Source organism: Microtus oregoni, unplaced genomic scaffold, assembly GCF_018167655.1.
Source record: "Microtus oregoni isolate MIOR12 unplaced genomic scaffold, Mior012 000045F_ref0000178, whole genome shotgun sequence".
In the NCBI taxonomy this organism is placed as follows: domain Eukaryota; kingdom Metazoa; phylum Chordata; class Mammalia; order Rodentia; family Cricetidae; genus Microtus; species Microtus oregoni.
In genome coordinates, this window is record NW_024543219.1 from 7370037 (window position 1) to 7394293 (window position 24257).

Sequence of the window (24257 nt, forward strand, 5' to 3'; positions counted from 1 at the left end):
TCAGGTAGGTATTCGTGTTTATTGTGGGCTGGCAACAGCAAGGCTCTGCAGGCGGCATCATTCCTCGTCATGCATTTTCTGCTGAAAAGGCAATAAGAGGCATGAGGGCGAGGGCAAGATGGTCTGGGGAGGAATCCCTAGAGATTTTAGTGGCTTTTAGAAGACACCCTTGGAAAGACAGGGGTATCTCAGGGTTAAACTGAAGTCTTAGGATAGGGTTGCTTGTGGTTTAGAATACAGACCTAGGGCTGCTGTGAGTGGGGGAGTGGATTCTCAGGTTTAGGTGTCTGTGGGACCCTCAGGTTTCCTTTTTCCCTGTACTCCACATATCTAAATGCATGCAGGATATACATGTAGCTGCTCAGAGCATCATGCTTGCAGGGACATCCTGGTGAGAGCATGACTAGAAATCTCAGGGGAACCCACCTTGGCACCAATGTCACGGCTCTTGGCCCGCAGCTTGTTGACCTGGGACTCAGCGATGTCTGCCCTCTCCTCTGCCTCATCCAGTTCGTGCTGCACCTTGCGGAACTTGGACAGGTTGGTGTTGGCCTGCTCCTCCTGTGCGCAGATAAAGGGGATGGGAGGATGGGGTGAGAAGAACCGTGGATTCCCAGATTCTCATGGTCCCTGTTCCTGAGCCGCTCCTCACCCAGCTCCTGCAACAACCCTCCCAGGAATGTCCTGTCTTGTACCCTCCTCAAACTGGTTTTGTGCTTAACATCCTTCACGGCCACCTACTGCCTGCAATGAACCAACCCATGCTGCCTGGCGTACCTGCTCAGAATCCAGATTCACTACATCTATTCCAGTTGTGCCTCAGATAGATGCCTGCAGACTTGGGGGATTTCTTCACGGCAGGGCTCATCCACACAGCACCCACCATTTCTGTCCAGCCAGATCTCTTCTCTTTTGCTCTGTGTCTAATTGGTTCCCTTCCAGTCCCAGTTCCAACTCATGGCCCTCTCCTGTCCTCAGCGGCACCTGCCCCTGTTCTGTCCCTACTCCTCACTTGGCCTGACATATGTGGGCTCTAAGCAACGAGTGGACAGACACAGGGCTCATACAGCACTGGGTTTTGAACTTGGGGTACCAGATACAGCTCTGATTATACTAGACATGCAGGATAAAAGGCCCCACCGTGGCAGATACTGGCTCTCACTAGTAGGTGTGTTGATAAAAGAGGGAGAGAAAACTATCAACTCACCGCCTCCTCAGCCTGGCGCTTGTACGCCTTCACCTTCAGCTGCAGCTTGTCCACCAGGTCCTGCAGCCGCATCAGGTTCTTCTTGTCCTCCTCTGTCTGAAGGTGGATGGGAGGGAAAAGCCAGTTTTGGGAGAGAGGAGCAAGTGCAATCATCATTTCCTCCTCCCTCGTTCTCTTCTGCTCCCCAGGCCTCAGCTGCTTCTCCCTCCAGTGGCTGTCAAGGGGTGCTGTCTCTCTTTGTACATCAAAGAGAATTTTAGTCGGGGACCCACAAATTAATGAGTGTTGGGGTACTGTGAGTGGGCGGAGGTTCTGAGGTTCTCAGAGCCACAGGGAACTTCTTAATGTGGACATATGCAGGGACAGGGTCTGCTGGCCTCCATCTGGTGAATGAAGGGCCCTTTGCAGCAACACGGGCACTTTCGGCCAGTGGTTCTAAGGTGACCAGAAGAGGAGTGGTAAAGAAAGCAAAAGAAAAGCTGGTATCATCGTTGTCTAGATTATTCTAATTAACAAGCCAGAATGTGGGCAGCAAGGCCAGTGGCTCTGATGACCTTAGATAGTCCTGTCTCCATGTCATTTGATGCTCTAGGATACCACTGCACATTTGTCCCTGTGCCTCTGTATCCACTCTTTAAATGGACCAATTTACCCATCTCCTTAACATTCTCCTCCCAGAAATTGAGACTAGCAAGTCACTGGCCAATGTCAGCTGTACAATTGGAGTTCTCAGACACTCTGAGAGGGTGCTCTAAGACCTTGGCTTCCTTTAGCTGTCCCAGTAGTTCCACAGGGGATCTGTTTTCTCCCATGAACTGACTCTTGTTTCTAAAGTGCCATGTGGCATTTCTTTGTGTCTGGCTGGCAGAGGGTAGAACAATTTTCTGGACTATTGTGAAACATTTATTGTAGTGCTTTGAAATACCAAAAAAAAAAAAAAAAACCCTGAGAAATGTTAAGTGAAATAGTTTTGGAAAAATAGGAGTCTCTATTCACACAAAAATCCCTGGGCTCAAGCTGAACTGCCTCCAGAAACCGTCAGAGAAACTGCAGAGAGCACCTAGAGGTGCGGGTGAGAAGTGGTGCCTAGCCTTAGTGAGGGATGGCACATCCCAGAAGGACCCTGTCTGAGCCCAGAAGTGGGCTAGGAAAGCCATTGCTGTCCTGACATGTTCTCCCAACCTGGTAGGTGAGCTCCTTGATGCGCCGCTCGCTCTTCCTCATGCCCTTCACTGACTCTGCATTGCGCTTCTGCTCAGCCTCCAGTTCGTTCTCCAGCTCCCGGACCCGGGCCTCCAGCTTCTGCAGCTGCTTCTTGCCACCCTTGAGAGCGATCTGCTCGGCTTCGTCCAGCCGGTGCTGCAGGTCCTTGATGGTCTGCTCCATGTTCTTCTTCATGCGCTCCAGGTGGGCGCTGGTGTCCTGCTCCTTCTTCAGCTCCTCTGCCATCATGGCGGCCTGTGCATGGGAGGGGGGACATGTGGTCTGTTCAGGTCCTCGTGGGCTCACTGAGCAGGCTGGGGAGATGCTGGCCTGGGGTGGGTAGGCAGAGCAGAGGACTCACGTCTGTGATGGCCTTCTTGGCCTTCTCCTCTGCGTTCCTACACTCCTGCACCGCCTCTTCCACCTCAGTCTGGAGCTGGGTCAGGTCTGACTCCATCTTCTTCTTCTGGTTGATGAGGCTGGTGTTCTAGATACGAATAGAGAAAGATCAGATACACGCTTTATTGCTTGGTTCCATATTTTTTTCAGAGAAAACTAGAAGGTGTCATTGGAAGAAGAAGGGGAGGAGGAGGAGGCCACAGCAGCAGTAGCCGTCCGTCTAAGGCTGGGGAGATGGCTCAGTCAGTGAAGTACCTGCTACACAGACATGACCTAAGTTCAGATCCCAGAAGCCGTGTGAAAGCTGATGTGGCAGCTGCGCACATCTGGAAACACAGCAGTGCACATCTGAAAACCCAGTGCCGGGAGGTTAGAGGCAGATGATGCTCATCAACTGGTCCAGCCAGTTGGTGAGCTCCACACTCAGGTCTCCCTTCTCTCAAGAGAGAAGAAGATGCCCAAGGTCAACCTTTGACCTCTACACACATGCACACTTATACATGTACCGTGCACATACATGTACATATACAAGTAAAAGTCAAACAAGCTTAGCTTTCAGGATATTCCTTACTTTCCCTTCCTCGTGATAATGAATATGGTCCAGGAAATTACCAGCTCTGAAGAAAGGCTCCAGACTCCAAGGTCTAGAGTTTCACCCTTGAGCGCTTTAGTAATACATGTTTGTGTATGGAACAGCGTAGTGCTCCAGGGGAAACGGGAAGATTTTAAGGAACAATAACTAGAGATGATTATGATTAGAGGAGTGTGTACTTGACTAAAGGAGAGGGTATAGTCAGGGGATGGTGTCACTTACACACGTGCTAAATTATGGAACAAAATCACACAAAGCACCACAATAGTGTGGCACACTTGTTCTGAGTAGAGCTGGATACAGTGGGGGTTTATAAAGTGGCGTCCTCTGCACAGTTTGCCTGGCAAGAAGATGTAGTCATGGTTCTTAGAAATGTTTTTTAAAGTCCCGGTGTGTGTGTGTGTGTGTGTGTGTGTGTGTGTGTGTACGCACGCACATGTGAGTCCTGGTGCCCACAGAGGACAAAACATCAGATCTTCTGGGGTCAGAGTTATAGGACATTGTGGGACACCTGACTTGGGAGCTGGGGACCAAATTTAGGTCTTGCAAAAGAGCGGTAAACACACTTAACTGCTGAGCCATCTCTCCAGCCCCATTACATCTTTAAACTCCCAAGCTCCTATCTTTACAGATCAAGCTGGAGGCTGCCCTCTAGGTCAAGACTATCAGATGACAAAATGGAGTCCATGGTCCCCAGATTTGTGACTTGGTCATGACGTACTTAGCTTCTGAGTCTATTGCTCTTTCTCAAGATAACAGTTCTCCCCAGATGAGAGTGGACCCAAGAAGTAAGATACTTTGCAATCCTGCTTGACTTGTTCTAAAATTATCCTGAGTTTTGACACTCATTGGTTACTGCACAGGGACCCTAACTTAGTCACCTGGGAGTGCAGCAGCTGCACCCGCTCACTGGTCTCAATCAGCTCCTGCTCCGCCAGCTTCCGAGACCGCTCTGTCTGCTCCACCACAGCCCGCAACTCCTCCAGCTCGGCCTGCAGCAGGTTGTTGCGCCGTTCCACAATGGCAATGTTCTCCTTCAGGTCGTCGTTGGCATGGACAGCATCGTCCAACTGGAGCTGGGTGTCCTATGGGGAAAGTATGATGGGAAAGGGCATAGATCGTATGCCATCCAAACCTCTCATTTTGGGTCTAGCACACCCCACCCCATCCCTTCCAACAGCCTCTTGTCAACAGGAAAGTAAGCACCTATCTTATTCTTTATTCTCTGGTCCTGAGGCTCTGGTCCAGGAGGTAGGTGGCTCCTACCTTCTCATATTTGTTAACCCAGTTATTCCCTGTCCTTAACTACCTCCCATTCAAGTGTTAACCAGGCCCAGCCCTGCTTAGCTTCCAAGATCGGACAAGATTGGATAAAATGTTTTGGTTGTAGACCTTTTAGCATCTTTCTGGGCACTACACACACTCTGATTCGCTACCTTCTGAGAGCCCTGGCTCCTGTTACCTTCAAGTGGGCCTGAGCATTCTTCAGGTGCTTCTGGGACTCTGAGGCTATTCTATTGGCCTGGCTGAGCTGAATCTCCATCTCGTTGAGGTCGCCCTCCATCTTCTTCTTCACCCGCAGGGCCTCGTTGCGGCTGCGCGTCTCTGCATCCAGGGAGGTCTGCAGGGAGTCCACCACCCGCAGGTGGTTGCGCTTGGCCTGCTCCATCTCTTCATCCTTCTCTGCCAGTTTCCGTTCGATCTCTGCCTTGATCTGGTTGAACTCAAGCTGGGCGCGGAGGATCTTGCCCTCCTCGTGCTCCAGGGAGGCCTGGAAAGGGAAGAGGAGTTGAAGATGGGTAATCAGGGCTGAATTAGGTTGGGTGTTGGGGATGAGAGGATGACAGACTTTAACCAGGACTGTCACCAAGAAAGGAGCTGTGGTGTTAGACCCTGTACCCAGACTGCAGTGGGAGAGGAAATGCTGGACCCCTAGAGCCTCCTAACTCCTGGACTGTCCTCTGAAAAGGAAAGAATCTGACTTCTCAGTCACCAGACCTTTGGGACTAACATAGCAGGAGTCCTGACCCACCAAAATATAATCATAGAAAAGGTTGAAGTTTCTATAGCCCTCTGGCTTTGTAGAAAAGCACAGTTATAATGGCTAATATATAACAAATCCTTGACTGTGTTATCTTGCTCCATCTTCATAATAATCATACACACAGTCTTATGAGGTGTATATATTAATTCCACCTTACCAATGAGGACAGCAAGGCACCCAGATGGTCTCATGCCAGGGTTCAAACCCAGGTCATTTGGCTCTGGGGCCTGAGTTCCTCCCCAGCTGTTTGAGCTGTCATTATGATGGCCAGATTACAACTGGGAAGCAAACCTTCTGCCCTAAAAGCAGACCGTGGCATTGTCCAGCGTAAAGACCTTAGCTTTGGAGGCAGTAAATGGTCACTGGGTACGTGATCTTCTACTAAGAACGGGAGCCAAGAGACTTTTGCCTTTGGATCAGGGTGACTCCTGTACGGTAGGACACAATGGGACAGACTGGAGGGTGCAGGGAGAGCCAGCCCCTTTACCTCAGCCTCCTCCAGGGCCGACTGCAGCTCCATCTTCTCCACCTCCAGCTGCTTGCGGACCTTCTCCAGCTCATGCACGTTTTTCCCCCCTTCTCCCAGCTGCTCAGTCAGGTCTGAGATCTCCTCTGAGGATCAGAGGACCAGAAAGATCAATATTGGGGGTCTGTGCGATCACACTTGGTCCTCCCCTGCCCTTGTGGCCCTTCCTGCCCCTCAGCCACACACCCTGGAGGTTCTTGTTCTCCCTCTTGAAGGTCTCCAGGTGCTCCAGGGACTCCTCGTAGGCATTCTTGAGCTTGAACAGCTCTGTGCTCAGGGAGCGCGCCTCCTTCTGGGACGACTCCAGCTCTGACTGCGACTCCTCATACTTCTGCTTCCACTCTGCCAGGATCTGCAGGGCAGGGCACGCGGTCCAGAGCTGCCCCAGGCCCCTCCCCTGCCTCCAAGGAGAATGCTCTGGCCTTGAGCTGGCACTGCCCCCACCAGCCCCGTGCACGTGCACGCTGCGCTGCCCACAGTCCTGCCCGCAGCCCCGGCGTGAGCCTACCTTGTCGAAGTTCCTCTGCTTCTTGTCCAGGGCTGCGGCGGCCGCATTGGAACGTTCCACATCCACCATCAGGTCCTCGATCTCATTCTGCAGTCTGTGCTTGGTCTTCTCCAGGGAGGAGCACTTGGCGTTGACGGCCTCCACTGCCTCCTCTGCATCCTGAAGCCTCTGGGCCAGCTTCTTCCTGTCCAGGGGAATGTATGTGACTGTACTTGGGGCATCAAAGCCTTGACATGATCCCCTTCTTCCCAGTGTTGATGAGAAAAACCCAGTTTCTCCCCAGTACTCTCTGAGATAGATCCTCGAACCCCAGTCTAGAGGAGGTGAGACAGGTACCTAGGACAGAGTCTTCTAGCATAGGCTGCTCAGCCTCTATCCCCCGCCACAGCAATCTGGGTGGCAGTGCCCCCCTCCAGGTTGAGTCCCCCCCAGGCTGAATGACGATCACTCCTCTGACCAACAAGCTTTTTGCTCGTCTTATACGTGAGTGTCAGGTATAACCCGGGCCAAAAGCTCACCCGTCAAAGGAAACACATCAGGGCCGGCCAGCCGGATGTTCCGGTGTGCAGGAGTCAGGCTTCTCTCAGATGCCTCTCTTGTTCACCCGTCCTCCCCACTCTTCTATCTCCCGCTCCAGAAGCCTTTCCTGTGTCTACTCTGCCTGTCTTCACAGCAGATGCCCCGCCCCTTTCTCTTTGCAAATGCAGGTGGTAGCCACAGAGGACTCACTTGGCTTCCTCCAGCTCCTCAGTCCTCTGGATGGCGTCCGTCTCATACTTGGTCCTCCACTGGGCCACCTCTGAGTTGGCCTTGGACAGGACACGCTGTAGCTCAGCCTTGGCCTCCATTTCCTCCTCATACTGTTCCCGCAGCAGGTCACAATCATGCCGGGCTGACTGCAGGGCGTGGGCCAGGGCGTTCTTGGCCTGGGAAGAGGTGGGCATCAAGGGGGTGAGAGCAAACCCAGCCTCCCTATCCTCTGGTTCTTATGTCTATTCATGTCAGTCAAGGCCCAGACTCACCCAATTAAATGGATTCTCAACATCTTTGAGTGATTTTCATATGCCTACCTCTCTTCCTTATAAATAAGGAGTCATTAAAGGGTCATTTAGTAGGGAGATAGGTGACTAGACTATCTCTGGCTTCCAGGTGCATTTCTGCAGTTAATGTCATGACCAGGGATGTCATCAAGCCTGCCCCGCTGTCATTAACTGAGCCTCACCTTGCCTTCCTCCTCCAGCTGCCTTTTGAGGTCCTCCATCTGCTGGGTATAGGAAAGTTTCCCTCGGGTCAGCTGGGAAATCAGCGCCTCCTTTTCTTCCAGTTGCCTGGCCAACTCTCCTGGAGATGGAATGATGGGTTCGTGGGTCACGGAACGGGGAAACCAAAGCCCCACCAAGGTCAGGCGAAGAGACGGTCAGGGGCACCCACCATTCTCTGTCTGCAGTTTGGCTCGCTGTGTGGTGAAGTCATTGAGGGAGCGCTGGGATTCTTCCAGCTTTACTCGGTATTCGTTGGCCTGGTCCTCCAATGTCCGCGACACTTTCTCCAGGTTTGCCTACAGGCCACGACAAGCAGATGAAAGGTGAGTGTGGAAAGGGCTAGAGCTGGCAGGGAGGAGGAGGAGTTGTGTGAACCCAGACCAGACGAAGGAAGGGGATGTAGTGAGCACAGAGGACAGGCAGGAGGGTGACATAGAGTAGAAGGGACTCAGTCTGGAGAGCACATGAATTAAGGAAAGATTAGTAGAAAAATGTAGGCAAAGGCTATGGAGAGGCAGAGCAGACAGGAGGCAAAGGCCAATGGGGAATAAAGGGAATAAGAATGACAAGAGATGGCAGAGAGGACAAGAAGGCACAGCTGTAAGGGAGGTGAGGGAGGCGGCTGAGAGGGCCCACCTTGGCCTTGATGATCTGCTCCATGTTGGAGGTGACATCGTCCAGCTCCAGCTTGAACTCGCTCTTCTCCTTCTCCAGCTTCTGCTTCACACGCTGCAGGTTGTCGATCTGCTCCCCCAGCTCGGCCACGCTGTCCGCGTGCTTCTTGCGCAGGGCCGCAGCTGTGGCCTCGTGCTGCAGGGTGGCCTCCTCCAGATCCCTTCGCATCTTCTGGAACTCGGCTTCCCGCTTCTTGTTCATCTCTATCTGCACAGATGTGGCCCCACCGGCCTCCTCCAGCCGCTCACTGATCTCCTCTAGCTCCCGGGTCAGGTCCGAGCGCAACTTCTCCACCTTGGCCCTGGCTGTGCGCTCGGCCTCCAGTTCCTCCTCCAGCTCTTCGATGCGTGCCTAGTCAGGGACACAGAGGTTCAGAACAGACCTTGGACCCCTCCATTGAGGTCCCCACTCCAGAGCTCTGAAAGACTCCCAGGTACTAGGTCTCTAGCTCTGGTTTTCAGCCATTGGGTACAGCTGGCAATGCCTGGAGACATTTTCAATCATGTGGACTTGGTGGAGGATGCTATGGCAGCTTTAAGGAGAATCAAGAGGTGCTGCTAAACACCCTAACTTGAACTGTCTATCATTAGGAATTCAGCTGATGCCAAAGTTTTGAGAATTTCCTAAAACCATCCCAGCCTCATCTTGAGCAGCTGCAGCCTAAGTGCTGAGCATCTTGGCTTGGAGGGGGATCCTGAGACCTCATGAGATTATGAACCTCGAAGAATCCAGTTTCACCTGACTCTGCTCCACTAACCATAATGCAGGAAAGCAAGTGTTCATGTCTTTATAAACATTTGCAGCAAGCTGTCTCGGGTGCAATCAGATACTGTTGTAGTTATCTGAGCTAACCATGAAGCCTAATCAAATGCATTCCTCACTCTCTGTGGATTCCTTAGCTATAGCCAGGCCTGAGTTCTAGCCTGATTGCTGCTTCCCAAGCCAGCCATGTGCCCACAAGGTGCCCTCTTCTCTATACCCCCACCTTGTTGTAGCCTTATCTTGGTCTTGGCTAGAATCGGAGAGTGCCCCACTTAGCATTTTGGACTTTTGTCTCTGTAGGGAAGATCTGGGGGATCCCATTTTTTTGGTGTAGTGGACAACTTTAATGGGCCACAGAGTGACTCCTGGGGTGGGAAAGAGGGGATCTACACTTCCACTCTCAAGATGGAGAAGCTGGGACTTGATACTCAGGGCCTACACTAAAGAGGGAGATGCTGTAGCCCAGAGCCAAGACCTGGTGAGGATAACAACATTGCTGTCTTCAAGAGGCCAAAGATCCCGGGGATGGCTCAGTATTCTGGCTAACCCAAGAGGATGGGAGAACAAACCACTCATGAATGTGGGTAAGCCTTCATTTACAGCCTTACTGTCATAGCACAGCGAGAAGAATTTTGACTATAAGGAGGATAGGTGACTTACTCCAGGATGCCTGTGGGCGCTAGGCTGTGTTAGAGGTTGAGGTTAGTACCCAAGGACTGTGAACGAAGCAGCCTATGGGAGGGGGCTTTGTAAGGGCTTGCCTCACCCCTGTGCAGAGGGGGAGCAGAGAGGCTCAGAGGAGCTCTCAACAGGCAGAGTGCATCTTGGGAAAAAGAAGCCCTATTTCTAGGTATGATTCTTCCCCAAACAGCTTTCCAAGAAGATGACATATTCTTGCTCAGTTGTGGGAAGGCCAGTGTTTCTGCACCGAAGAGTGCTTGGGTCTTGGGCTGCCTGGAGTCCCAGATGTTGTCTAGAACCTTAAACAGCCTCCCCAGCCTCCAGGCTCTGACTCCCTTTGGCCACACTGAGAAGAAGGTCACCTGGTTTTCCTTCAGTTTCTTCTGCAGTTGAAGAGCCAGGGCCTGCTCATCCTCAATCTTACTGTTCTGCTGGTTGATGTCGAACTCTTTCCTGGAGAGGAACGGACATGGGACTGGTGATCTTTCTTTCACTGGGCCTGTTTCCTTTTATTGCTTTATGCCAGAACCCGGTCCTGGCCCTGACAGTGGGGGAGCAGCCTGGTGGCTCTCCCTTCCACTGTGCCCAGGGCAATCAAACCGGTGGAAATACTGTACATGGCACTCTGTACCATAGCTACCAGGCCAGACGCCCTGGTCCCTCCTGCCCACCACAGTTCATACTTCTTGAGTTTTTCTTCCAGCTGAAGTTTGTCATTCTCCAGGTCCATGATGCTCTCCTGGGTCAGCTTCAGGTCACCCTCCAGCTTCCGCTTGGCTCGCTCCAGGTCCATGCGTACCTTCTTCTCCTGCTCCAGGGATCCCTCCAGCTGGCGGACAGAATAAAATGAATAAATGCTGGAGAGGCCGAAACCCACAGTCTTAAAATTGAAGTCCGGTGAGGTTGGTACTCAAGCCTGCAAAGAAATCCTGAAAACACAAAGGACTCAGAGATGCCTGACGAGGAACCACAGACAACGGGAAAGCCCTGGGGCTAGAGACGTTAGATGCCGAGGGAAGAACTCCTTATCTATGGGTACCAACTACAAAATCTTGATCTGAGAGAAGGGGAATTTGGTTCTTGCTACTTACATCATCCACCTGCTGCTCCAGCTTGACTTTAGACTTGGTCAGAGTGTTAACCTTGTCTTCCTCAGCCTGCAGGTCATCCAGGGCCTGCTGGTGGGCCTCTTGCAGAGCTTTCTTCTCCTTGGTCAGCTTGGCAATGATCTCATCCAGTCCAGCCATCTCCTCTGTCAGGTTTTTAACCTGTCCCCCAAAAGTGAATAAAAATAAATTAAAAAAAAACTAATCACATTGCTTTTAGGGTCAAAAGATGTCATCCCAGAGACACCTATAAAGATGCTATCAACTAGGCCCATACTCTGGTCTGGAAATCTTCAGGAGACCTGGGCTGACCCAGAGGAAGCTGGCCTCACCTTGTTCTCTGTGGCGTGCTTCTCCTTCTCCACCTTGGCCAGTGTCAGCTCCAGGTCATCAATGTCCTTCTTGAGCTCCGAGCACTCATCTTCCAGCTTGCGTTTCTTGGCCGTGAGCTCAGCATTCATCTCCTCCTCGTCCTCCAGCCTCTCGGTCATCTCCTTCACCTTGGCCTCCAGCTGGATCTTGTTCTTGATCAGCTGGTCGCAGCGCTCCTCTGCATCATTGAGGTTGTCTTGTTCCTGGGGGAGGAGGGAGAGAAGAAGCTAATGATTAAAGAGAAGAAAGATGCCGGGTCTTTTAGAGGGTGAAGCTTCTGGATTCTCATACTCCGGAGATGAGATGGACAATAATCCAGGAGACAGAGAGAGAGGGAAGAGAAAGTATGTGGTTTCATGTGACAAGATGGTGCACTCTTGGTACAGAGAGGTGTGGAGTTGTGGGAAGTATGACCAAAGTGTGGGGTGGGGAAGTTAACAGTGGCTACGGGGCCTCACCGCCTGCACTTGGAGCTGCAGATCGTTCTTCTCCTGCAGCAGGGACACCATCTTCTCCTCCAGCTCCTTGCGGCGAGCCTCAGACTTCTCTAGTGATTCTTTGACTCGTCCAAACTCCTCCTTCATGTTGGCCATCTCCTTCTCCGTCTCTGCACTCTTCAGCAGCGGCTTGATCTTGAAGTAGAGCTTCATCCATGGCCAGTTCTTGACCCCCATGAAGGCCCGGATGTTCCACTGGATAACTAGCAGGGCATCCCTGACGAGAAAGTGCGGAATTAGGAAGAACACTAGAAGGAAGTCTCCTCAGTCATGGTACCAGTCGCATTGGCCTCCTCCACTGTGTCATACTGAATGTCTGCTGTCTGACTTGCTTTTCTTCCCTTAGTGACTTATGCTTTTAAAGTTCACATGTATTATCTACCATGTAACTGAAGTTTAGCCATTTTCGCTGTTTTTTAGTATCTCACCAAGTGGCCAGAACACTATTCAGCCACTCTCCTTTAGAGGGAAACTGAGGTCGTCTCCAGGTTTCTGCTCTTAAGATTAAGACCTCTGTGAAAACTGGGGTTTTGTCTCATGGTGTACATGTGAAGGGGTTTCTCTGAGGGGTTGTATTCAGGAGTGAAATGCGTTGATTAAAAAAAGTAAAGACATGAAAGCAAGAGGGGACGAGTTAGGAAGGAGAAGGGGTCAGCAGGAGTGCTGGGGGAGGGGCAATGGGTGAATATGATCACAGTGCATTGAATATATGCATGAATTTGTCAAAAGCTTAAAAAATTAAAAGTATCTGATAGTTCAACCTCAAAGAAAAGAATAGGGCTGGTGAGATGGCCTAGCTGGCAAAGACTCTTGCTGTCAAGGCTGATGGCCTCAGTTCAGTCCCTGGAACTGACCACGGGAGAAGCAGAGAACTGACCCCTGCGAATTGTCCTCTGACCTCTGTATGCACCACGGCTCATGCACAGACACACATGCACACATGCCACCTACACGGGCACACACATAAACACATAAATGTAACACATTCCTTAAAAGAGAGAGAATAAGAGCTGGTGAGTTGGCTCGGCTGGTAAAAGCTGCAGTCCTGCAGACCTGAGTTTGATCTCTTGGACCCAAATGGTAGAAAGAGAGACCCAGGTCTGTTGATTGTGCCCTGACTTTCATAGATGTCACATAGCACCCTCCCCCATAAATAAATGGATCTATTGAAAAACTACACATATTAAAAAGAGAATAAAATGTTTTTCAAAATCCTATACCAGTTTATACATCTACAAGTATTAGGTCAGACTTCTTTGTTAGTCCAGTGTTTGGACACGTAATGGAGCCTTTAAAACAGTAGTTCAAAATGAAAGCTTTTGGAGTGGAGCTACTTGTCCAAATCCCCAGCAAGTGGCAGAGCCAAGATCTGAACCAGATCCTTTAACTGTTTGGCACTGCTTGCCTGCCTCTCATCTGACACCCCCCTCTCCACTCCTGCCTCACCTGCGTTCCACCATCTTCTTGAACTCAATGCGCATGAGCTGGCCTCGGGACTGGGCCTGGATTCTGGTGATGATGCGGCTCAGCCTCTCATCACGCATCTCCTCCAGCAGCCCCAGCAGCCCCGCCTTGAAGAACACCTGTGGGCAAGTGGGTAGAACCAGCATGGGGCACATTGTTCAGTGAGCTTGCAGGTACCCACCACCTGCGCATTCTAGGTCTGACTGTGGGGAATGCAACCGTCTCAGCTGTGGCACTCAGTACGGCTATCTGCTCTGCACCCATTCCATGCAGCTCTAGACTCACCTTGGTATGACCAAACTTGTACTGGTTGTGGTCAATGTCCAAGGAGCCCAGCAGCTTCTCAGCCCCTTTCCTGCTATCAATGAATTGGCCCTCAGGGATGGCTGCTGGGTTCAGGATGCGGTACCTTGGGAGGGAAGTTCTCAGAGTTATTTGCGTTCTGGGTGGGTGTGGGTCTGCTCTGCCTGCAGAATTCCAGGGCCACCATAGGCCCCCACTCCCAGCAAAGCAGCCCACCCCTGGCTCCCTGAGCCCCGGGGCCCCCCTTACCCACCTCTGCCGGAAGTCCCCATAAAGAATTCTGTTGGGGAAGCCCTTCCTGCAGATGCGGATGCCCTCCAGCACGCCATTGCATCGCAGCTGGTGCATGACCAGAGGGTTGTCCATCACCCCTGGGGCAGCAGGGCAGAAGGGAATCAGTCTCTGGGTAAGTGGATACCAGGCAGCCTCCCATGACTAAAACTTTCCCCATGGCTCACCTGGTGCCTTCCGCTCGTTGGGGATGATGCAGCGCACAAAATGAGGGTGGGTGGTCCTCAGGTTTGTCATCAGCTTGTTCAGATTTTCCTGGATATGAGTATGGTGGGGAATCAGGGACCTTATGTATCTGCCCTTGGGCACCCGAGCCCTGGGCTGGAGAGGCTCCATCACCAGGACCACCCAAAGGAAACAGAGTGAGCTCCGTTTCATGTAGTATTTAAGTACCAAAAAATGACCACGTAACTGGCTTCTGTCCTTCCCACACACTGAGCATCAGGACAGAGGCCCGGGTTTACCCACTCCAGGAGTTCTGCGATCTCTGGGTCCTTACCCGGTGGAGAGCAGACACTGTCTGGAAGGATGAACCTTTCTTCTTTCCTCCTTTGCCTTTCCCGCTGTCACCTAACAACATGAGAAGAACCCATGAGCAAGAACCTAAAAACACAGGCGCTCCTGGGCAAGGGCAGAGCTCTGTTCCTCAGGGGTTGTGTGACTTGGGCAAACTATTTTCCGTGAGGGTGGAAGTAACTGCCTCTGGAAGCTAAGGAGAGTGCAGGCTAAGATAAGGCTGGAAACACCACTACCGCCCTGCCTTCCTCTCCCCTATCCCCGCCTTCAAGCTCTTTCTGCTTTCAACTCTTTTTCTTCTTTACTGGAGTCATTTCAAACCACACCTGTTCTTCGTTCTGGAGGCTCATCTGTCTAACCCTTTACTCAGCGATCTTGTCAATGTGCACTGAAATCTTTCTACATTTCTCTGTGCTGAGCGTCTGACAGAAATGTGTGTGTCACCCTTGCTGGCCTCCAGCTACTCCCAGTCTTCAGGAGACAGACAAGTATTCCAATACCCATGGCTCAAGGTAAAGGAAGGTGCAGGCCAGTGCCGATGGACTGGTGGGGCCTGGCTGCTGCCTCTGGACCCCAAACCTGTGGAAACTCCCTAGCCCGTTGTAGGGGCTGTTCCCTTACCAGTGTCGGCAGACGCATAGGTGGAGAAGAGTGTGGCCATGAGCTTGAGGGAGGACTTCTGGTACAAACCCACCACCGTCTCATTGAGGGGGTCCTTGTTCTTCTCCAGCCAGCCCATAATGTTGTAGTCCACGGTACCAGCATAGTGCACCAAAGAGAAGTGGGCTTCCTGCTTCCCCTTGACATTGCGAGGCTTCTGGAAGTTGTTGGACTTGCCCAGGTGGTTGTCGTACAGCTTGGCCTTGAAGGTCATGTCTGAGGCTTTGGGGAACATGCACTCCTCCTCCAGGATGGACATGATGCCCATGGGCTGAAAGCATAGAGAAAGGAGAGAAAGAATCCCTGATTACACATCCAGTTTTTTGGAGTCCCACACTCTGACAGGAAGATCCTACAGACAGACCTGCATTGTCAATGAGGGTGCCTGGGCAGAGCCTCTTGGCCCCAAATAGGAAGATATTATTATTATTATTATTATTATTGCTATTATTATTATTTTGAGACATGGTTTCTCTGTGTAGCCCTGGCTGTCCTGGAACTTACTCTGTAGAGCAGGTTGGCCTTGAACTCACAGAAATCCTTCTGCCTCTGCCTCCCAAGTGCTGAGATTACAGGTATGCGCTACCACTGCTTGGCTGATAATATTCTTAATTAAACTATATCCAGTTACATCTGGAGATACCCCACATAATTTCCCCCCAATGGCACAATAGCTATTCATTCCTAATGACTCCCCTCAAGGTCTGCAAAGACTAGAAACAAGCCACTTTTCAGGCTAGGGAGAGATATGCATCCACAGGCTACAGGGGCAACCAGATCTCTGTCAGCAGCAATTCAAAAGTTGTTGGTGGTAGGCCATCTAGGTTCTGAAACCCCTTTTTCTCCTTTAAAAAATGTATGTTTTGTCTTTCCTTGGGGCTAGAATTCTTTTGAATTTGATGACTCTGGAAACTACTACTCTAGAAAGATACATATAAACTCTCATAGTTTAGGGAAGTCTGTGGTCCCTGGAAAATGAGAAACTTGATCTATAATTCAAGCAATGACTCGGCTTGTGGGAAATTCCCATTTTTGGAGGATGGTGGCTGACCGAGTGCAGTTCAGACACTGGGCTGTGGCCCATATCAAAGAGCAAGGCCCTGCAGGCAGTCACCACAGCACGGGGGACACAGGTTAGAAACTGGTTATTTCTCAGCAAGCAGGAAGCACAGACATTTCCAGGCTCTGTCTAGGATCCTTCCATGAACGATGTCTCTTATGTGACAGAAAAGGGTAAGGAGTCCCTGGGAGGTGACCGTCTTATACTGGAAAAAGCAAAGAAACTTTCCTCCACGTCTGAGGTAAGAAGAAAGCACTTGTGGGTGCCTGTGACCTCACCACAGTGGGTGAAGCTGGGTCTGGGAAGCAGCTTGGGATTCTGGGGACTGTAGTTTCCTGAGGGTAGAGAAGATGGAACTCTGCTTTGTCTGGATTGTCAGGGAAGAGAGCTCAGGAACCCGGCACACCTTCTCGATGAGGTCGATGCAGGCCTGCAGGTCCATGCCAAAGTCGATGAACTCCCACTCGATGCCTTCCTTCTTGTACTCCTCCTGCTCCAGCACGAACATGTGGTGGTTGAAGAACTGCTGCAGCTTCTCGTTGGTGAAGTTGATGCACAGCTGCTCGAAGCTGTTGAACTGGAGGGTGTGACAGCCAGTCAGGCAGGCTGACTCAGGGTCTGAGTGGCCATGGGGCCAGCCTAGGGCTGTGCCACATACGGAGCCCAGCACAGGCATAGCTGGTCCCCTCCCAGGTCATGGCAGGGAGGGGACAGGGACTGGCTCTGTCACTATATGATCTCCACTGCCATCCTGGGCCTGGCCCATGGCTAGCCCTCCACACGTGACCAGAGGTATGAGTGAGTGGGTGAGGGACAAGTGGCGTCCCAGGCAGGCCAGGGTTCCCGGACTCACATCAAAGATCTCAAAGCCGGCGATGTCCAGGACACCTATGAAGTACTGGCGGGGCTGTTTGGTCTCCAGGGTTGCGTTGATGCGAGTCACCATCCAGTTGAACATCTTCTCGTACACTGACTTGGCCAGTGCCCCGATGGAGTAGTACACCTGCTGGACACTCTGCCCCTTGGTGACATACTCGTTGCCCACTTTGACCCGAGGGTGGCACAGCCCCTTGAGCAGGTCAGCTGAGTTCAGCCCCATGAGGTAGGCGGACTTGTCAGCATCTGATCGACAAGGACAGTAGAAGTGATTTCAATGCCTCCTTTCCTTGTCCCAATTAACTTCTGATCAGTGTGGCCATGGGTCCACTTTCCAAGGCCTCGTCCCACCACATCCTCCACTCCCTCTCTCTATCCCACAAGGCTCCATTCCTCCAGCCTGCCTGGGACCTTACTGAAGAGCAGGCATGGCAGCAGGGCCTGGCCCTGGGTGAAGACGTTGGCTACTGATCTCATACTGCTCCCAAGATCCCCCACTTTCTGTATAATAGTCCAAACGACTTTGTTACCAAAGGCTTGTTGAATAAACCGTTGGGCACAGCATGGAGGGTTCAGCCCCTGGTGACTGTCCTCTGCATGTAAGGTCAATAGGCCTCTTTAGCCCATGCAGTACCTAGGGTTCCCTCAACACTGCACCTCCCCACACCTTCTGTGCCATCCGGCTCCGCCTGCTCCTCCCGCTGCTTCTGCTTGAACTTCATGTTCCCATAGTGCATGATGGCACCAGTCAGCTTGTAGACACCAGCCTTCTCCTCTGCCGTGAAGCTCAGCACGTCAAAGGCGCTCTGGGACAGAGGGAGAGACATGGAGGTTGGGTGGAGGGCGACCCAGGAGCTCTCCAGAACCCCTGAAGGCATCTCCAGCCTCCTCGCTCACATCGGTGGCCAGAAGCTCCTCGGAGTCATCGATGGAGGCCACAGACACCTCTCCCTGAGATACGAAGGCGTAGTCGTAGGGGTTGTTGGTAACCAGCAGCATGTCTGTGCCAAGCAGGGAGGGCAAGGTGGGGATGGGGGAGAAGGAGGTAGAGAAGGGGAAAGAGGAGAGAATGGAGGAGAATTGGAGGGAGATAGGACAGGGGGGAGGTAGAGAAGAGGAAGGTCACTGAGGGCCAATGAGAGAATACAAAAGAAATGAAAACATGCAAGAAAAATATCCCCAAGGCTACAGTGAAAGGGAAGGAAAAAGACAGTGGACCAAAGAGAAGTGTGTGGAGAGGAGGAAGAAAACGGGGAGGAGAGACAACATGGTAGGCAAGAGAGGAAAGACAAAAGGAGGGCAAGGCACTTGATAACACATCCAGAGAGGTGTGGTCCAGCAGGGAGGAGGAAGACAGGAGCAGAGGAAAGAGGAGCCAGGAGAGGATGGATAGAGCCAGGGGAGGAGCCCACAGGGGGCCTCTGGGGAGGCCGTGGGCAATGGTCAGGCTGGCCTTACCCAGCAGCTCTGGCTTCTTGTTGGACAGGATCTGGTAGAAGATGTGGTAATTTCTCTCAGCCTTGAGCTGGAAGATCACCCGGGACTTCTCCAGAAGGTCTGGGGGAAAGAGAGTGAGGAGGACAAACAGGTGAGAGGAGAGAGCCGAGTCAGCAACAGAGCGGGATCAGAGCGAGAGGCTTCCACACCACAGTGAAGACTTCCCAGGGAAAGACTGGTTCAGGAAAGAATATTAATACCGAAAGGCAGGCAGAGATCTAGGCAGGGACAGAGGGAGTGAGGAGATGCGGCTGTACGGCAGGATGGGAGCAGGTGTGGAGGTACTCACAGGTCTCTATGTCGGCAGAAGCCAGCTTTCCGGTGGCTCCGAAGTGGATCCTGATGAATTTTCCCTGTGGGTAGACCAGACAGAGTGAAGGCACTGGTCAGAAATATGGACTCACATCATCTTGGATGTCAGCCCAACCAAGAATGCCCTGGATGATTCTAGAATGTAAATGGTCTATTTGATTTTGTAGTTTAGTATCAGCAAAACTAGGAGAAGGCAGCTCATGCCCAGACACCAGCGAGAAGCTGGGGGGGAAACAGCAGCCAGGCTTGTTCTACGCCACAGCCCCTCTCTGTGGCTTTCACCTCATCCCCTCCTGCCAGTGTTCCGTAAGGCAGCTGGTATCACTCCTGTTCTACAAGTGAAGGACTTGGGGCTCAAGGAGGTTGGTGACTTTCTCAGCATGTAGAAATTCAGGCCTTTGGGCCCAGGGTGTGGGAAAAGGGGAAGATATGTTGAAAATGTCCATAAGAGATTTCAAATATGACCCAAATCTATTCTGCCACACCTCTGGAGAGTTTGGGTCTCTTTCCTGGGTTCCCAGAACTCAAGGAGCCAGAATGGGTCAGGAGGGTGTGTGTATATGTGTATGCGCAGGTATGCGTGTGCATGTGTATGTGCATGTGTGTGCATGTGCATGTGTGTGCATGTGCATGTGTGTGCATGTGTATGTATGTGCATGTGTGTGTGCATGTGTGTATTGCATGTGTGTGTGCATGTGTGTATGCGTGTGTGTGCATGTGTGCATGTGTATGTGCATGTGTGTGCATGTGTGTATGTGCACACGTGCGTGTGTGTGTACATGTGTATGTGTACGTGTGTGTGTGTGTGTGTGTGTGCATGCACATGTACTTAATGATATCCAAAACCCAGGTGCAATATAATCAACCAAATGTGTTGACTGTTGGCCAAATAGAACTGCCATCATTTTCTTGACCAGTTCGGATGAGACCATTTAGTAGTGGTCCAGGATCACTCACGAATCTGGAGGAGTTGTCGTTCCTGACGGTCTTGGCATTGCCGAAGGCTTCCAGGGCGGGGTTGGCCTGGATAATCTGGTCCTCCAGGGTGCCCTGTGAAAGGAGCAGAAGTTTGGGGCTTCATCTGCCATTCACTTCTAGACAGTTTTGATTAGCCGGCTGCCTACACCGCTCCTCAGGAGTAGGGCTGCATGGATGATGAGTCTTCAGGCCACACGTGTGTCCTGCCAGGCGATCTTCCGCACTAATCCCACAAGCCCTACTTGCAACCCCGCAGCTCCTCTGCTGAGCCTGTGACCCATGCTCACCTTGTTTGCGCTGGGATTGTCCTTCTTGCGGTCCCCTATGGCCGCAATGCTGGCAAAGTACTGGATTACACGCTTTGTGTTCACCGTTTTCCCAGCTCCGGATTCTCCGCTTGAGGCAAGAAGGGACAATCAGAGCCCAGGAATTCCACTATTGTTCATACAGAGTTCTCCATGTCCTTTCTGTCCTAGCCCTGGCCACCAGAGCCCAATATCACATAACGTTTGCCTTCTAAGAAGAGACCAGGTCCCATACCTTTGAATTATACCCTGAAAGCACTCTTTCCCACCTGCACCCCAAGAATCAGCCTGGGAAAACCCTCCAAAACCCCTGTGGAAGATTAGTGCTTGCTCACGTGATAAGGATGGATTGGTTCTCCCGATCTGGAAGAGAGAAGGGGAGAGACAATGGGTTGGGGCTAGGTGGGGGCTGGGGTGAGGGGACACAGGCCAGGACACCAGGCTCACCTGTCAGCATGTACTGATAGGCATTGTCAGAGATAGAGAAGATGTGGGGCGGGGCCTCGCTCCTCTTCTTGCCCCGGTAGGCAGCCACGACTTCAGCGTTATACACTGGCAGCCACTTATAGGGGTTGACAGTGACGCAGAAGAGGCCTGAGTAGGTCTGAGCAGAAGACAAAGACGGTGTGTGGTTGGTAAGGGGAGTCTAGGCCTGGCGGCGGGGGGGGGGCAGTCAGAGGCATCCCTGGCCACATCAGCTGGGCGAGAGGAAGCTGGGTTTGTGAGCCCCCTGGCCTGTGTAGGCCTCTGCAGCGTGCAGCAGCCACTCACGTAGATCATCCAGGCTGCATAGCGCTCCTTGAGGTTGTACAGCACAGCCGGCTCGTGCAGGAAGGTCAGCATGGCCATGTCCTCAATCTTGTCGAACTTGGGAGGGTTCTGCTGCAGCACCTGGTCCTCTTTTATGGTCACCGTCTGGAGAAGGAGAATGGGTGATGGGATGGACGACCACTTTCCTGTGGGCTCTTGTCAGATCTTTCTCTTCCCAGGACACAGCTCTGACTTGCCATCATTCCCCAGTTCCTAGGGGACAAGGGTCCCAGCTTCCTGCTCCTAACTCACTAGGACTCAGGCCCCAGGTGGTTTCCTGCCTACGCTCTAAAGATATTCTAGGGTTCCTTTCTCTTGCCAACCCTGTCCCTATCCAGTGGCCATCTCTTTTCTGCTCCCGTGTTTTAAATACATAAAGGCAAAGCTGGGGACTAGCGGCTCTAAAATCAGGGTCCACTTGTCATGTGTGACTCTTGGGCTGTCTCCTGGACACAGTCCTCAAGGGCACTGCTGCTCGAGGAAAACCTTTCCCCCTATGGGAAAGCAGCACACCCCAACTCTGCACTCCTCATCAGTCACAGTTGGGGCTTGATTGATATCAGTTTGCTATGACTTGATGCCAATAGCATCTGGCAATAGGGATCCAGGTGTTTTTACAGTGGAAGAGGATGTGCCTTCATCGTGGCCAGAGTGGGCTGAACCGGGATGGATTGGAAACCTTTGTGGGTTGTAGCTACCAATCCACACATCCTTGTGAAGCACACCTGTGAGGCACACAGCTCTGAGCCCCACTGGTGACAGGGTGAGAGTCTCACGGTAGACCAAGCACCCAGGGAAAGGGGCATTTAGGTGCATCGCTGCCTTAGGATTCAGCTCTGGGCTCAAAAGTTCTGCTCCTTATGCCCATCTGGGCCTGCATCTGCTTTTGGTTTAGGGGAAGGGAATTGGAGAAAGGGGATTCTTGGGGGAAACTGAGGCACAGACAGGAGGGATGGAACAGAGGTCTGTCTTTAATGCCGTTCTTTGGTCCTTAATCTACAGACCTCCCTGAGGAGAAAGACAGCATCCATCCTTTCTGGCAAGAGAGCTTCTCTTGGGTTACACTGTGATGCACCTGCTTAGGTTCCCCTGAGAAGGTTCTGATCCCGGGGTTCTCAAGGGGACATACCTTGGCATTACCACCCATTCTCAGGTGCCTTAGATCCCACTACAGGTGGCTCCACCCTGACCCCTCTCCCAAAGCTGCCCCACCCCACCCCTGTCTTTCCACGGGTGCACATACCTTGCCATTCTCAGTTTCGGCAGTGACCTTGCCCCCCTCCCGGGACACTATCTTGGCTTTGACATACTCCTCCTTGTCATCAGGCACAAAGCACTCTGTGCGGATGTCAAAGGGCCGAGTCTGGGCCTCTAGGCGCTCCTTCTCTGATTTGCGGAGGTATTGGGCCGCTGCCCCAAAGTCAGCCATCTGGGCATCCGTCATCTTGTCGATCTGAAGCCCTTATGGGGGAGATGGGAAGGGTCGGTCATTCCTGGTGCGGACCCAGGCTTCTGCGTAGCCTCATCTTTCCTAGCCCACCCCTGTGCTGCCTCTTCTGTACCAGTTCCTAAGGATCTGCCACCACTGCCCCATGTAAAGTGCCTGCCTCCCCGACCTGTCTGTCCTGCCTGTGAAGTCATCTGAAGGAGGCTCTCTGCAAGAGGTCTGTATGGGGTAGGAGTGGCCTGAGTTTGTTATGGGAGGGTGCTGGGCTGCCAGGGGATGGGGGGGAAGAGAGAGAGAGGGGTCTGGCAGCCTGGCTTCTGGAAGAATCATGACCCGCTGTCTGCAGGGGAAACTTGGGGGCATTCTCACCTGGCTAATCTTTTCACAGATAATCCTGAAGAATTTGAACCACAGCTGGGATGAGGCTCCACAAAGGACAGAAAGAAGAATAGGCAGGATGAAGAATAGCAGATGCCGGCAGGCAGGCGGCGAATCCGACCCAGAGATCCTGACTAGGCTAGAACAGGCCAACATAGGGAGTGAAGCAGATAAGAAAGGACACAGCATGGTTGGGGTGTGGCTCACTGGTAGACTGCTTACCTAATATGTGTGAGCCCTGGGTTTAATTCCCAGCACTGTGACATAGAAAGAAGGGAAGGATAAACACGAGAAGGGGGCAAGGGGAGTGAGAAATGGGTGGGAAAGGAAGAACACACAGGAAGGCAAGGCAGAGAGACAGCAGAGAAACGTGGTCAAGGCAAATCTTGCTGAAGACCAGGAGGCAAGATAAGACCAAGATAAGGAAAGCAGGCCCAGGAGGGAGAATAATGGCCGGGCATCTGATGCTTCCTGTGGAACCCCTGTTAGGGAGAACCTCCCAGACTGCTGGAAGACCATCCTAACAGGTAGATCTCCAGGGAAGGCAGCTTCCTCCTAGGTGGGGACAGTCTGGTGTGGCTGGAGAGCCCCCACTCTAAACTCCCTCTTACCTGGGCTGCAGAAATCTCTGTCCGACGGCTCTCAAGGCTCCGGTTCCTTTATATCCCATTTCGTGTGCCTGCTGCCTAAATTTGGAGTCCATCTGGAGGACCCTCCCTCCCACTCTCTCCTGGCTCCTCCTCCTTTGATCCCTTGGCTCTGGAGGTGACAGGAGGACAGCAGGGCCCCAAGGTTTGCCCATGAAAGGTCTGTTGCCCTAGCCCCTCTAGCTCCAGGGCCTTTTTTTAGTCCTTGGGCACATTCCTCCTCCCCAAAGGGCCGATGGGCAGAGGAGGGGAGACCAGACTGTCGCACCTCCCCACGCACATGGCCCTTACCTCGGTTATTTTTAAGCTGAAGGGTGAACTGAGCACACTGGGTAAGGGTCACCTTCTCTCGCACGCCTCATATTTATCCCCTGCCTTCAGCTCACAGGCTTCCTCCCCTCCCCTTTCACCCTGGCTATCTGCACAGCTCCAGGCTGAGGGGCTTCGCCTACTCTCTCACACCTGGAGTTCCACAGTCCTAGATCCCAGGGGTTAGAGTCAAGATGTTCAGGGAGGGCATCTTGTTCGGGTGCAAGACTCAGTTTCCCTTCGTTAGTAAAAGAATTCTCTCTCTCTCTCTCTCTCTCTCCCCCCCCCCCCCCACTCCTTACTCTGTACAGATGCTGTCTATGGTCTCTGTTGCCCATGTCTCTAGACAACTATCCTCCAAAGGCCTTGCTCCCTTGGTTTGGGACACATATGGAGTCTTCATCCTGTGCTTGCTTCTCCCCGACATGCAGGCCATCATCCAATCTCTTTAAGCCATGGGAGGGACTTAGCCCACTCTGCCTTGGGCATTTACATACAAACTTGCAGACCAGTAAACTTCACACACAGAACTGAACGGCTGCACATCCATGCCCATTTTCAGACACACAC

General features: G+C 52.2%; 1 protein-coding gene across 2 annotated transcripts; it reads right to left on the bottom strand.

The window, feature by feature from the left end:
* Myh6 (myosin heavy chain 6) lies at nt 1-23386 on the bottom strand. 2 transcript variants are annotated; one of them, XM_041633799.1, is made up of 39 exons: nt 23343-23386; nt 22723-22870; nt 22150-22367; nt 20868-21011; nt 20544-20700; nt 20432-20459; nt 20079-20187; nt 19771-19863; nt 18791-18854; nt 18463-18561; nt 17902-18005; nt 17672-17810; nt 16982-17250; nt 16535-16705; nt 15030-15339; nt 14392-14462; nt 14060-14147; nt 13855-13972; nt 13584-13707; nt 13281-13417; nt 11796-12051; nt 11298-11540; nt 10951-11127; nt 10543-10688; nt 10222-10312; nt 8378-8767; nt 7911-8037; nt 7702-7820; nt 7209-7405; nt 6480-6663; nt 6158-6323; nt 5933-6057; nt 4864-5172; nt 4283-4486; nt 2772-2897; nt 2390-2665; nt 1208-1303; nt 427-561; nt 1-78 (listed from the first exon to the last, which is right to left on the bottom strand). In XM_041633799.1, the coding sequence occupies exons 3-39, from the start codon at nt 22348-22350 to the stop codon at nt 58-60; spliced, it is 5814 nt and encodes a 1937-aa protein (XP_041489733.1). In that variant the 5' UTR covers nt 22351-22367; nt 22723-22870; nt 23343-23386; the 3' UTR covers nt 1-57. The 2 variants fall into 2 exon arrangements, with proteins under 2 accessions (XP_041489733.1, XP_041489732.1); XM_041633798.1 differs by having other exon boundaries at nt 1-81.
* Between the last annotated feature and the right edge of the window lie 871 nt (nt 23387-24257).

Coding starts and splice junctions, on each gene's coding strand:
- Myh6 (XM_041633798.1), bottom strand. CDS start 22,350: ATGACGGATGCCCAGATGGCTGACTTTGGGGCAGCGGCCCAATACCTC. Junction 18,562..18,790: donor TTCTGCCGACATAGAGACCT/GTGAGTACCTCC, acceptor TCTTTCCCCCAG/ACCTTCTGGAGAAGTCCCGG. Junction 82..426: donor GCCGTGACATTGGTGCCAAG/GTGGGTTCCCCT, acceptor TTGCCTTTTCAG/CAGAAAATGCATGACGAGGA.